The sequence below is a fragment of the Eurosta solidaginis genome, chromosome 5, assembly GCF_040869045.1.
Source record: "Eurosta solidaginis isolate ZX-2024a chromosome 5, ASM4086904v1, whole genome shotgun sequence".
Taxonomy (NCBI): Eukaryota; Metazoa; Arthropoda; class Insecta; order Diptera; family Tephritidae; genus Eurosta; species Eurosta solidaginis.
In genome coordinates, this window is record NC_090323.1 from 174,456,232 (window position 1) to 174,471,556 (window position 15,325).

A 15,325-nucleotide genomic window follows, 5' to 3' on the forward strand; every position below is an offset into this window, starting at 1 on the left:
GAGCGCTGTCAAAATGCACATTTTTGTCAATGATACCACGCCAAACAAAAATGAATAGATCTGAATATGGGATTTTTTACATACATTTCGGCGATTTTATAGTTTCAATCATTTAATAAAATGAGAGTTGAAAAATGTTCATTTCTTTAAACTTACTTTACAATAATACGACTAGCTAGACTTAAATATTGTTACGAATATTTGCAACACTAAAGGGGACTGTCATCACTAAGCCGATGCTAAACAGTGATGATGCACTGAGTGCATGATACATCCATAAATCAATCATTATGTATCTACATAAACGAATCAATAATTATGCCTACACATATGTACGTATACGCAGCGGAGAAGCAACGCACAAACACGTGCATATATCTTATCTGAGGTGCTCACAAGAGAGGGCAATAATTTGTGCAAGTATTACTCACGCACATATGAGAAGCTATAAACGTAGTTGTGGCTGTTGATTTTGTAGCTGATAACTAACTAGTAAGTTCTGGAATGGTAAAGCCTAGAAGTATGCAACGAGAAATCAAAAAGTATAAAAGGCCGCGACAGTAGAGGCGCGAGAGTTTAGTTTCATTTAAGCTATCAATCAGTTGAGTTAAGCAAGCTATCAGTAAGCGAAGTATAAGTGTTATTGTGAAGTACTTTAATAAAGGCCATTTTTGCATTATTGAAGATTGGAGTTATTTATTCAACAGTTTAGTGATTGCAACTTCGCAGAAGGTTGCAAATAAGAGGATTTGCAGTAAATTCGTTACAATTGGTGTGAGAAGAGGAATTGTTGAATAAATTCCAGAGGACAAAGAGGACATGGCAAAGTTCAGTGAATTGAAGATCCAGCAACTGAAGAAGGAGTTGGAGAGCCGTGGATTGAATACAACCGGCATTAAACTCGAACTTCAGGCACGACTACGAGAGGCAATGGAAGCAGAAGGAATTAACGTGGAAGAGTATGTCTTTCATTGAGACAACAACAAAAATTGAAGAGAAAAACGAAACATCGCAGACAGTTACGAGCACAGACTTGAACATGATATTGGCTGCAATAACTGCTCAAACATCGACAGTGGCATCTCAGCTGGAATCGCAGCAGACACGTTTAACATCCAAGATGGAGGCACAGGATGCACGCATTTCAGAAATGTCGCAAATGTCATCTCAACTGGCATCGCAAGAGACACGCATAACATCCAAGATGGAAAAACAATTAGAATCGCAGGAGAACCGTATAACAGCGAAGATTGAATCACAGGAGACACGTATCTCAGAAATGTCGTCAGAAATAACATCTAAAATTGAAACACAAGAGACACGTATATCAGAAATGTCGACACAAATTTCAGCACAGGTATCATCACAGATCTCTGCACAACTAGAATCACGTATGGAAGAGAAACTAACGCAGTTTCAGGAAGGGTTCAGTGGTCGACAAGATAAAATGGAGGCCGAGATAGATGCTTTAAAAGATCGTATTCATGAGTTACAATTGAACCGTCCAATAACGTCAACGTCTACTCTGAATGTAAAATCCCCAACGTTTGATGGTTCTGTTCCTTTCCAGGTATTTAAGCTCCAATTTGAGAAGACGTAGCCAGCGAACAACTGGAATGCTGAGACTTTGCAGGAGTTTGCCTCGGATGTTGAAAGATTGACTCATCTCGCAAATGCGGACGCACCCGTGGAATACACCAAGAGTGTAAAAATCCACAGTTTTATAAATATCATACGGGACGTGGAAATGAAGCGAGCTACATACGCAAACCCAAAGCTGACATTTGCTGAAAAGGTATCACATGCATCGACTCAGGAAACTGCCTCCCTATTGAGTAAACCAGCATATACGGCTCACCGTGTGGAAGTAGAAAGACCAGAGTGGGTAGACACAATTTTGGAAGCTTTGAAGGGTACGCAGCAGAAGAATAATGATGCAGTCAAATGCTTTAAGTGCGGAAAGCCAGGGCACATTGCGTGTTATTGCAACACGAACCCTAACAGTTCCAGCAATGTGGGTGGTCGTAAACGCAGAGCTGAAGGAGATGAACAGACCTCCAAGACCAATCAATCGTTAAACCAAAGCGAGTCAGCAGCAAGGGGCGACAGCTGGCTCCCTCAATTGCATGCCCCATAATCTCTATCTCACAAGTTGGAAGAAGGTCAAACAATCTTACTGTCGGAGGACATGTGGATGGAAAGGAACGTTTACTGACTGTAGATACGGGTGCATCCTATTCCATCATTCGATCAGATTTATTCAACAAGAAGATAAGGCCATTGCTTGGAGCAAGATTACGTATAGCCACGGGAGAGGACACCCACGTAATTGGAGAAGTAGCATGTGAAGTAGCAATTGGGAATGTCACGGTACTACACAATTTTATAGTGGCAGAGATTGTTGATGAAATTATAATTGGAGTGGACTTCTTAATCGACCAAGACATCAAGATCGATATGCAAAGCAAGACAATGCGATATAAGAACATGGATGTGCCACTTAATTTCGGCTACGAGAGAGGCTACAGCAGTAAACGAGTGCTGGTGGAAGAGAGTCAGCAAATACCACCAAAATCCGAAGCAGTCATCTGGGCAAAGGTTGATGGAGATTGTGGCACAAACAAATTGTGGGTTGTAGAAGCAGCAAACACATCACCACTGAATATACTTGCAGGCAAAACCCTGCCTATGACAATAAAAGATGGACGTATTCCGGTAAGAGTACTCAATGAGTTCAAGTCACCACTCAAACTGACCAAAGGAGCTATTTTGGGAAGATGCAAAGAGCCTGAAGTAGTTATTAACTGTGAACAGCTCCAGGAATACGTTTCATTTAGTAATAATGATCTTTCAAATAACATCACGGCATGGACGCAGGGGCTAGAGGAAGCCTATCAGAGTAAGGCAAAACAACTGCTCCTAAAGTACGCGAACATATATGACCAGAATGGTTCCAAACCAGGCCGCACCAACGTTGTGAAACATCAAATTGACACTGGAGATGCGAGGCCGATCCGTCAACCTCCACGTAGTGTTCCACTGGCGAAGTGGGAAGTTGTGAGTCAAATCATACAAGAAATGAGCGACAGCGGCGTCATCGAACCATCAGCTAGTCCATGGAGCTCACCGGTGGTACTTGTGAAGAAGGATGGGAAAATGAGGTTTTGCGTGGACTATCGCAAGTTGAACGACGTCACGAAAAAGGATAGCTACCCATTGCCGAGAATTTACGACACTCTGGACTCGCTCTCTGGTACGAAATGGTTTTCCACACTGTACTTGAAAAGCGGCTACTGGCAAGTTGAGGTGAAGGAGGAAAATAAAGAGAAAACAGCCTTCAGTGTCGGTGGTGGTCTTTGGCAATTTACAGTGATGCCTTTTCGACTTTGTAATGCACCAGCTACTTTTGAGACTCATGGACCAGGTACTGAAAGGACTACATTGGAAAACATGCTTGGTGTACCTGGACGACATCATCGTATTGGGCAAGAACTTTGATGAACATCTTCAGAACTTCGAGGAAGTTTTCCAGAGAATAGCTGGCGCTGGCCTGAAGTTAAGTCCCAAAAAGTGTGCGCTGTTTAAAAAGGAAGTAAATTATTTGGGTCACAAGGTAGCGACATGTTGCCAGGTCGCAAACCCAAACCATCCGGGTACCCCAATGCTTGCCCAAGGGCGCCCAGTCCCAAGGCCACAACAGCAATTGCGTCCTGGCCTTCCACAACCTAGGCGTAGTCACCCGTCACTTACCCCTAGAGTGGCGGCGTTACCCCTCATGCACTTCAGAATTCTGCAGTTCAACTGTAATGGACTAACTGGGAAGATTACGGAGATAGTCGATTTCATGAAGCGGCACAACATCCGCATTGCTGCGATTCAAGAGACTAAACTCACAGCAAGATCTGCATTGCAGACCTGCTCTGGTTATAATGTCCACAGGAAAGACCGCGAGAGCGGAAATGGAGGCGGCCTCGCGTTTATTATACACCACTCTGTGCAATATTATATATTTGATCCTGGCATCGACCGCAGGGACAATGTCTTAGAACGTCAAGGCCTATCTGTCCGGTCAGGCGATGCAAATCTAGAAATCATCAGCATCTACATCCCTCCTGTCACCTGTTGCCCCAGTGGATACCGCCCTAATATCGAGGCCTTACTCACTGGCAACAATCGCATTATCTTAGGCGATTTCAATGCCCATCACGACCTATGGCATTCAAACTTGCGGGCGGACAGTAGGGGTGAGATGTTGGCGGATCAAATAGACGAAACGAAGTTCTGCACAATAAACGGAGACGCCCCCACACGTATGGTAGGAAGCTGTCACAGCTCGCCAGATATCTCAATCGTGAGCGCAGAACTCGTAAACTGCGTCAACTGGCAGCCGATGGTAACATTGGCATCCGACCACCTGCCCATACTTATTTCGTTCGAGCGTACCACCGACTACATCGTCACCGAAAAACGCACTTTCATAAACTTCAAAAAAGGAAAGTGGGAAGAATATAAATCTGCAACAGACAGCAGCTTTGCTGCCCTCCCTATCCCGACTGATGCCCGCCAAGGGGAGCGTGCCTTCCGTAAGGTCATTGAATCCGCCTCGGCACATTTCATTCCCGCCGGGAGAATTCCCGAAATCCGGCCCCACTTCCCGGCGGAGGCCGCGAGCTTAGCGAGGGAACGCGACCTTATAAGACAGCTTGATCCAGGCGACCCCCAAATAAGGGATATAAACCAACGCATCAGATTGCTTATGAACGAACACAAGCGGGCGAAATGGGAAGAGCACCTAAGAGGTTGTAACCTCTCTACCGGTGTAGGTAAACTTTGGTCCACCGTAAAGTCCCTATCGAATCCGACTAAGCACAAAGACAAAGTTTCCATCGCCTTTGGCGATAAGGTGCTGTCGGATGCGAAAAAATGCGCGAGCGCTTTCTGCCGACAATATATAATGCATCCTACGGTCGACAAAGATAGACGGAGAGCCAATAGACACGCACATAAACACAAACTCAGCGCGTCACCAATTACCATCACCGCTAGAGAGGTTGAGGACGCCATTGGTCGCGCTAAACCATCCAAAGCAGTGGGCCCAGACGGCATAGCCATGCCGATGCTTAAAAACCTAGGGAAAGAGGGTTTCAAATATTTAGCGCATGTCTTCAACCTGTCTCTTTCCACCTTTGTCATACCCGAGAAATGGAAAATGGCCAAGGTGGTCCCGCTACTAAAGCCTGGGAAACCAGCTAACGTAGGTGAGTCATATCGTCCGATATCTCTCCTATCGCCAGTGGCAAAGACGCTTGAAGCCATTTTGCTCCCTTATTTCCAAGCACATTTGCAGCTAGCCCCTCATCAGCATGGCTTCAGAAAACTCCATAGCACTACCTCCGCGCTAAATGTCATTAGCACCCAGATAAATTGCGGTTTGAATCAATATCCCCACCATAGAACAGTACTCGTAGCGTTAGACCTATCAAAAGCTTTTGATACGGTCAACCATGGCTCGTTACTGCAAGACCTGGAAGGGTCTACCCTTCCCCCATGTCTTAAAAGGTGGACCGCAAATTATCTGGGTGGTCGGCAGGCATCGGTGCAATTCAGAAACGAAACATCAAAACAAAGGAGAATTAAACAAGGGGTGCCACAGGGTGGTGTCCTATCCCCGCTTTTGTTTAATTTCTACATATCTAAGCTACCTTCACCACCGGAAGGAGTCACAATCGTTTCCTACGCCGATGACTGCACAATAATGGCCACAGGCCCAGGCCCAGAGATCGATGAGCTATGCTATCTCCCTGATCTCTCCAGTTTTTTCGCCTCGCGAAACCTGGCATTGTCACCGACTAAATCTTCCGCGACCTTATTTACAACATGGACGCCCTAAATGTCGACCATATTGAACATCCACGTCGATGGCACTATGCTACCGACTGTCCTACACCCCAAAATCTTGGGTGTGACGTTTGATCAGGATCTACATTTTGGTGCGCACGCAACCGCAATTGTTCCAAGAATTCAGAGCCGTAATAAAATCCTCAAATCCCTTGCTGGCAGTACCTGGGGAAAAGATAAAGAAACGCTCTTGACCACCGAGCCAGCCGATTACGTGCTACGCATCACCCATATGGTCGCCAAGCCTAAAAACCACCCACTGGAAGAAACTACAGGCCTGCCAAAATACTGCTCTCAGAATCGCCACGGGCTGTCTTCTTATGTCCCCAGAACACCATCTGCATAATGAGGCGAGAATACTCCCCATCAGGGAGAGAAATGTGATGCTGACCAAACAGTTTCTGTTGAATACCCAGAAACCTGGGCATCCCAACAGACATCTGATTGACGAACCAGCACCGCCTAGGGGCCTAAGGAGTCATCTCCGTAAGCATTTTGAGGAAATACGGCACCTGAGAACCCAGCCGTATGAAGCGAAAAAACACAAGCAGGTCCTTAGTGAACTCCATAGACAGGCGTCGGACCTTTATGTCGGGAATTGCCCGGTGAATCCAGTACTTGAAGAAAAATATCCATTACTCGCAGAAGAGGAACGCATACTCCCCAGGGAAACGCGTGTCACTCTTGCTCAACTTCGTTCTGGATACTGTAACAGGTTAAACTCTTACCTATCCAGAATCAACCCCAAAATACAAAATGTATGCCCCGCTTGCAATGTGTCCCCACATGACACCAACCATCTCTTTATTGTAATGTGGAACCAACGCCTCTAACACCCCTTTCCTTATGGTCCACCCCTGTTGAAACGGCAAGTTTCCTTGGACTCCCGTTAGAGGATATTGATGACAATTTATGCTCGGTCGCGGCTATTAGGTGGGGTGAGTATTGCTACAACAACAACAACAACGGAGAGAGCTGTTGGCATTGGTAGAGTGCATTAAACATTTTCACAAATACCTTTACGGCCAGCGATTCCGCGTCAGGACAGATCACGCAGCGTTGAAATTGCTTCTGCAGTTCCGTAATCCAGAAGGACAATTGGCGCGGTGGATCGAGCGGCGACAAAGCTATGACTTTTCCATTGAGCATCGGAAAGGTAGTACCCATGGGAATGCCGATGCAATGTCATGAAGACCATGTAGTTTGGAATGCAAGCACTGTTCAAAGGCCGAGGCTAAAGAAGACATTATAGATGTCCGGCTAATAACTATAACGTGTGCGGATGAATGGGACAAGGAAGAACTAAGGAAGTGTCAGCTAGAAGATACAGATCTGTCACATGTTATGCAAGGGCTCGAACGAAACGAAAGACTAAATAGAGAGATGTCAGAAGAGAGTCCCATTGCGAAGCCATATTGGGCACAGTGGAACAGTTTAGAATTGATATCCGGTTGCTTGCATCGAGTATGGGAGAGTGAGGATGGTCAATGCAAGAAGAAACTGATAGTTGTTCCCAGAAAAAGGATTCCTGACGTGCTCAGCGAGTTACATAATGGTCCAAGCGGAGGTCATCTTGGAATCACGAAGACGCTCGAGAAAATTAAACAGAGATTCTATTGGGTTGGTTGCCGTCAGTCGGTCACTGAGTGGATTGCGAACTGCGAGGTTTGCAGCAGAGCGAAAGGGCCCAAAACCCGAAGTCATGGCCAGATGAAGCAATATAACTCAGGTGCGCCATTTGAAAGGATCGCTATGGATGTCGCAGTAGCATAAACAGTAGCAGAAGTGTTTATAAACAATTGGGTTGCAAGGTATGGTGTACCAATAGAGTTACATACTGACCAAGGCAGGAATTTCGAATCAGCTGTGTTCCAGGAAATGTGTAAATCATTGGGCATTCGAAAAACACGGACAACTGCATTACATCCTCAGTCCGATGGTATGGTGGAACGTTTCAATAGAACCTTGGAGGAGCATTTAAGGAAAGTAGTAGACAAGTACCATAAGGATTGGGATACCCGCATACCATTATTCTTGATGGCTTACCGATCAGCAGTGCATGAGACAACGGGCCAAACCCCTGCAAAAGTAATTTTTGGCAATGACCTTCGACTGCCAGCTGATTTGAAGTTTGGAATAGATGCCGATGCGGAGAGAAATGTCAAGAAATCCACTGGTGTCTTGAAAGAAGAGCTGAGAGAGATACACGATCTTGTAAGACAACGAGCAAAGATTATGAGTGACAAGATGAAAGCCCGATATTAGCAACACTAAGGGGTACTGTCATTCCTAAGCCGATGATAAACAGTGATATCATGCACATCCATAAATCATTTATTATGTACACATATGTACGTACACGCAGCGGAGAAGCAACGCACAAACACATGCATATATCTTATCTGAGGTGCTCACAAGAGAGGGCAATAATTTGTGCAAGTATTACTCACGCACATATGAGAAGCTATAAACGTAGTTGTGGCTGGTGATTTTGTAGCTGATAACTAACTAGTAAGTTTTGGAATGGAAAAGCCTAGAAGTATGCAACGAGAAATCAAAAAGTATAAAAGGCCGCGACAGTAGAAGCGCGAGAGTTTGGTTTCATTTAAGCTATCAATTAGTTGAGTTAAGCAAGCTATCAGTAAGCAAAGTATAAGTGTTATTGTGAAGTACTTTAATAAAGGCAATTTTTGCATTATTGAAGATTGGAGTTATTTATTCAACAGTTTAGTGATTCGAACTTAGCAGAAGGTTGCAAATAAGAGGATTTGCAGTAAATTCGTTACAATATAAACAAATTCAAGTAAAATTAACATTTTGATAAACTTAATTAGTCAAATATTGTAACGCATTTAACTCACAGTGAAAACCAAATATTCTTATGAAATTTGAGTAAATCGGACCTAGGATATCATAGTTAACATCATTTAGTGGATAGGGCTTATCTTACATGCCTGGCGTTCCAGGTTCTGTGCTCAAAATGGACTGGTTGCATCGGGACTTCATATTTACAAAACCTGCTTTTAGTGATAACTTTTGAATTGGAAATAATATTTATCCTCCGACTTCGAACTATCGATATTTTTACATTTTTTCCCATAATTTTTGAAGGCATTTCTACAGTTGTAGGCCAAACTAAAATTTACCCAATTTTTTGGCCCGTTTTTCGTTTAAGCTGGCACATTTTTTGTTCTGGCCGCCGCTTCAGGTGGCGCAAGGGATTTATCTGTGATTGTTGCCAGCACAAATTTGAGATAAATCCGTCGTGACCAGTGCACGGACTTTACCACTTTATTGGTAGATCTACCAACTTTTTGACCCATTTTCATTTTCTACCACTTCTACCACGAAAGCCCAAAAATCTACCAATATTTCAATATATTCGCATTGAAACCAAATACTGCAATCATTAGGAAAACGTATTTAATTGCCGAGCACACCCAAATAACATAAAGAGGTGACACTAACCAATTTTGAAAAATTTGTGCACAAATTCCAACAAGAAATAAATGTGTAGTAAATGAGCACGCAAATATTTTCCTGCGCTATTATCATCAGTTTTTTGTGATTAATTTTGAACGAAAATAAAAAAATTGTTTAGTAAACGATAAAATGCCAAAGTCGGTACAGGAAAAAGCAAGTATCATATTATTATTATTATTACTTGGTCTGGAAGCACTGCGACCTTTGTGCAGATCTATTATGCAAGGCCTTTCAGCCTAATTTTGTTTCTGGAGGCTTTTGGTGTATCTAAGTACCTCTTCAGGCTTTTTACTCCATATCACATAGGGATTTAGAGTCACACAACCTAGATGGGAGAGTCTCTGCCTAGCCAGAGCGACGCAATCGCAGAGAATGTGAACCGGCGTTTCATCATCCAGCTCACAGAAACGACAAATTCGGGTATCGGATAGATTTAACTTACTTAGGTGATATCGTAGACCGCAGTGTACCGTATAGTACCCAGTGAGAGTTCTTAGGTCCTCCCTGCTTAGATTAATGAGTTTGGCTGATACTTTCGTTGCCGGAAGTATAAACAGTTTGGCCTGTCTTTGCCCTGGGCAGTCAATCCAGTGAAGTCTGAATTTCCCAGTTACTTATAAATTCCGTGGTGTGTGCTTTTGTAAGTCCACAAAAGGGCTCTGGACCATAGAATACTGCTCTAGCACCCTGCTTTGCTAGGTGATCTGCATGTTCATTACCTTCATGTCCCTGATGTTCGGGAACCCATCTTAACAAAACCTTGTTTTTGGCTCCCAGAGCATTAAGGATTTCAGTGCATTTTCATCATAGATGTAACTGTGTAGGATTGCAAGGCACGCAGGGCCGCCTGGCTGTCCGACATAATGTAGATGCTCTTCGATGTTGAGCCTCTCCGCTGACATTCTCTACCACATACTTCTATTGCATGGATTTCTGCCTGAAATATGGTGGGGTAGCATCCCATTGGTATCGATTTCTAGAAGTATCATATAGGCAAATTTACATATATTTTTTTTTTGTTTTGTTTGCATGTTTTTTTTAAGTTTTATTTCCGTGAAATGTGCTTTATTTGTTTTACAAAAATTATGAAATTTTGTACAAATATAAACTGTAGCTATTGTTTTCTTAAAAAAAAAATCGACCAACTTCTACCATTTTTCGTCTAGCAACATTCTCTTTTTAAAAGTCGGCGCACTGCTCGTGAGAGCGCAAAAAATGAGAGCGTGAACAAATGTTTCATCAAATGTATCAAGTCATCTTTGGTGGTGATGTTACTGGAATTTATAAGCTTGTGTTAAAGTTATGAATAAATTAATATTATAGTGAAGTGTGAAAAATAATTTAGAAGTAATTTTCCTGAAAACTTAAGGTAATTCTATACGACAGCATGACACTGCTAATACGCGTCAAAAAATAAGAGAGAGGTGTCAAAAGACGTGTATTGACCTCGACAACAATAATCCGAAGGCGGAAAAGAAAAATTTTAACTCGTTCAAAAGATATTAACAAAAAACCGAAAAATAACCCGCGGGTTCCTTCGAAACCGGGGATGGTTTCCATAGTATTTTTGCGCAGGACACCTTTCTCCGTTCGCCCCCTTCGGCCGCACTTTAAAAAAATTACCGTCGGTGGGTCCAACACCGGTTTGGAGACCGAAACTATATCCGCGCAAAACACTTATGTTCACAATTTTTTTGTGGGTATAACAAAAACATCAAAATTACAACAACCACATGAAAATTTTCAATTTGTTTTGCAAATATCTCTTGACAGACCCAAAATTTTAAACTTCCGCTTTCGGCCTCGCGATCCTGGATCCAAAACGCGTCTTTTGATATCCGTCTAGATATTTTTGGACGTGTATTAAGAGTGTCATGCTGTCGTGTAGAATTACCAAATTTAACGATAATTATTTCATTTAGTAGTTGGATCAACTAGCCGTTTATAGAACAAAATTTGTATCACTCCACTGGCGGAAACATGTTTGCAACGTACCTATCACAAAAAAAAAGTGCTCGCTGAAAGCGACCATTCTTTCCAACATCATATAAGCCAACCTTACATTTAAGTGCGTTTTCTATAACCATTTTACGTTACAAATCGAATGCCACAACATATTCTTACTCTGTATCTTTCATTCCCAATTGTTCGTCTGAATGCTCTGTCTCCGACTGTTATATTTCTTTTTTAGACGATCCTAGCTTTAAAAAGGCCTCTTCTTCCCCTAATGATTTCTTCCTATTTCGCTCATCTATATGGGTAGTTAAGTATAAACGTAGATCCAAACTTGTAGGAAAGACTAATTTACAATACTTACATCTATAAACATTTTTACCGCGATGAGTACGTAAATGCTGCACCACTTCACTTTTTGAAGCAAACGTGTGTTCGCAATATTTGCATTTTAATGGTTTTTCACTCGGATGGGAGCGCATATGACGGCGTAGATATGAGGGTCGAGCAAAGCTATTTAAATAGTAACATAATGAAAGGCTGAAGTACGGTTTGATAAGGACGTTGCCTTTATGAGAACTTACCACTTTTCACAGAAGTCACATTTATGCGTCTTTCCATTATTATGAATTAGTTTATGTTCTCTCATATCTTTTTTGTTAAATTTTTTCCCACAAATGTCGCAGGGGTGTAGTTTGAACCTTTCATGACTTATTTTGTGTGCGAGCAAAGTTTCTTTGCAAGTGAATTTTTCCTGACAACAGGGACATTGGTAGGTCTTGCTGCGTATGATATATGTATATATGTACATAGATAATAAATAAGAAAAAAACAAGTAAAGGTGTCTAAGTTCGGGTGTAACCGAACATTATATACTCAGCGTGAGCTTCAATTGTACATTTCATTTCAGATAAATTACTTTTCTACATAACACGTGGCACCGCCCGTTTAAAAAAAGTTCTCCCCATTTCCTCTTACATTAAAACAGTCGATCATACATGTCCATATGTCCCTGATGATGACTTCAGATTGAAGTCGAAATATCGACCAAAATTAAAATTTATGAATATAAAACAAACCAAAAGGAAGTTTTATTCATTAACCGCGGCCTTTCAGCTCAACTAATCTAATTAATTTAAAACTTAATAAGTGAAATATGATTGATTCAAAACTATTTTTTGCTAAGTTATAACTTATTATTCTAGTCTACGACCATTTTAAACTTGTTTTATATCTTAGTTGCCGTGGTCTTTGACCGATCACGTCTATTTTTACTACAAATATTTCCTGCTATAAGGAAAATATGTGTACAAAATTTCATTACGATATGTACATTTTTCTGCAAGTTATGGCTCCCGAAACATGGAAAATTGCTTAGTCATAAAAGGGGCGGTGCCATGCCCATTTTTTTAAATTTGAAATTTTTCCTATTTAATGTTATAAATCCACTTGGGAAATAAAATACCATTGATATAAAGCTCTTTTTTTCAAAGATATAGCTTATTATTTTCGTCCACGACCCTTTTAAAAATCTTTTATATAAAAGTGGGCGTAGTCCTTAACCGATTTCGTTAATTTTTCTTCAAAGAATTCCTTATAGTAAAGGCAACCTCTCTGCCGAATTTTGTTACGATAGATTTAACGGTTTTTGATTTATGACTAATAATATTTGTAAAATTGATTTTATCACAAGTGGGCGGTGCACGCCCATTTTAAAATATGTTTCCAATTTTTTTTCAAGAGTCTCAATATCAGTCCAGATGTCAAATTTCAACATTCTAGGCGTATTATTTACTAAATTATCAGGTTTTTGTGTTTTCCAAAATGTTATATATATAAAAAGTGGACGTGGTTATCATCCGATTTCGCTCATTTTCAATACCAATCTGTTCTGGGTCCATATAAGCTAGTGTACCTAATTTGGTGAAGATATCTCAATATTTACTCAAGTTATCGTGTTAAAGGACAGACGGACGGACATGGCTCAATCAAATTTTTTTCGATACGTATGATTTTGATATATGGAAGTCTATATCTCGATTCCTTTATACCTGTAAAACCAACCGTTATCCAATCAAAGTTAATATACTCTGTGTGCAAAGCACGCTGAGTATAATTATTATTTCGATTCATACATATATCGTCACCTTAATTCAGAAAGGCCCTTACCAGGAAACTTGAAAAATTAATAATTTTTACATTCACTGCGAGTATATAAGGGTTTATAAAGGAAGCATCAATCAGTTAATATTTGTGCTAACACTTTCAAATCATAAGTAAAGATGCATTTAAATAAATCATACCTAAAACTAGTTCTAAAAAGTGGCGGTAGGGGTCTCCGTCAATTTGAAAAAAAAATATCTACCCGAAGATTACACTGGGACAAAATAAAAAAGAATTAATATCTTTTCTGAACTAGTGCAAATAAAACAATTTATTTCACCTTACAGCTCGACGTTTCGCCAAATTTCCTTTGCTTCTTCTGGAGCAATTCTGTATTTATTAACAATAAAAACACAAAAACAACAACATTAATTTGGAATTATCATAATTACACATATTAACATTTAACATTGATTTATATGTTTTCAAAATTTCACTTACATTTGAATTACGGCATTAAATTAAAGAAATAAAACATAATTTACAAGACCAAAGGTTAAAAAATATAGAAGATTAAAAATAAAAAATAAAACGATACCATCTACTGTGGTACACTTGTCATACTAAAAGTAAAATGTTATAAACATAATATATAAGTGGCAGCGATACCATCTGTGTCCTCTTTCTTATTCATAGTCTTTTCCCTATTTTGCAAAATTCGTAGGCTTTCCAAGTTGTATCGTTTTTTCTCTCTAGCTTCTTTGTCTATTATTTTCGTGTTTTCGAAGTCAGCGACGTGGTTGTGTGTTATTACGTGTTGTGAGAGAGCTGTATTTTGTTTTTGCTTCCTAATATCAGCTTCATGTTCGGCTAATCGTGTACCCAAAGCGCGCTTAGTTGTTCCTATATAAACTTTGTTGCATTTTCTTCGTTATTCCCTTTGCATTCTATTTTTAAACCACATTGCTTTGTTGTTCTCTGTTTATAGGGGTTTTTGTTTTTGTAAAGCATCTTGATAATGTGTGGTTGGATTTGTAAGCTATTTTGATGTTATGTTGTTTAATTACGTCTTGTGTTAAATTTTCTGTTAGCCTGGGAATATGAGTGACACTGTGATATTGTTTTGTTTCATTGTTTGTTGTTGTTGCTAGTGATTGGTTTTGTTGAATTTGATTCAATTTTTGTTCTATAAGGTCAGATATAAGGTAGTCAGGATAATTATTTCTTTTAAGCGTTTATTAGGCGCCCAGACGCTGTTGGCTTAGAGTACCAGTCTAATATTAAGTAATTGTTTGTTTTATGTATGCGGGCATCTAGAAAAGGTATGCTGTTGTTTTTTTCCATTTCCATCTTGAATTGTAGTCTGTTATGTTATTGGTTCAGCGTTTTAAGTATGATATTTGCATCATCTCTTTGGATAATCACAAATATGTCGTCCACATACTTTACAGTGAACTTAATGCCTTTCTGCTGCTTTTTGAGCTCCGAGTATGTGCTATTTAAAAGATCATCCATTATTATATCCGCGATCGTGGGGGAAAGGGGGTTACCCATCGGCATTCCAAAAGACTGACTGTATATCGTCGTTTTATATAAGACAGATTACACTCAAAAGATTGACGAAGTACTAGGCGACAAGAACACATACAAAGTTATTCGAGTCGATCCAATAAATACATTACAAAGGAAAAACAACAATATTGTTGATGAGCTTTATAAAGGAAAATACATAACACAAAGAGAGAAGCAACAATTATCCAGCTCAGCGGCAACCGCTCCAAGACTGTACGGGCTACCGAAAATACATAAACCCGATTTTCCCTTGCGTCCTATAGCGTCTTCCATTAATGTCCCATGCTACAACTTATCCAAACATGTAGGAAAAATC

The 15,325-nt window shown here is 40.6% G+C and overlaps 1 protein-coding gene across 7 annotated transcripts in view; it reads right to left on the reverse strand.

Annotated features, from left to right (window-relative positions):
• The window catches only part of LOC137233879 (zinc finger protein 665-like), a 69,533-nt gene that overhangs the window by 13,915 nt on the left and 40,293 nt on the right, over positions 1-15,325 (reverse strand). For 2 of the 7 annotated variants that reach the window (XR_010947591.1, XR_010947592.1), the window contains exons 7-9: positions 11,919-12,116; positions 11,699-11,847; positions 11,506-11,632 (exon numbers count right to left, since the gene is read on the reverse strand). The exons of 1 other annotated variant lie outside the window; for it this stretch is intronic. Coding sequence is in view for 2 of the 6 variants with exons in the window: in XM_067757389.1 (XP_067613490.1) it covers positions 10,630-10,655; positions 11,699-11,847; positions 11,919-12,116 (373 nt within the window). In the remaining 4 variants the exon portion in view is untranslated. Of the gene's footprint in view, positions 1-10,403; positions 10,656-11,376; positions 11,633-11,698; positions 11,848-11,918; positions 12,117-13,767; positions 14,624-15,325 lie in introns of those variants that run through there. 4 more of the 7 variants (XR_010947590.1, XR_010947589.1, XM_067757389.1 and 1 more) reach the window with 4 other exon arrangements.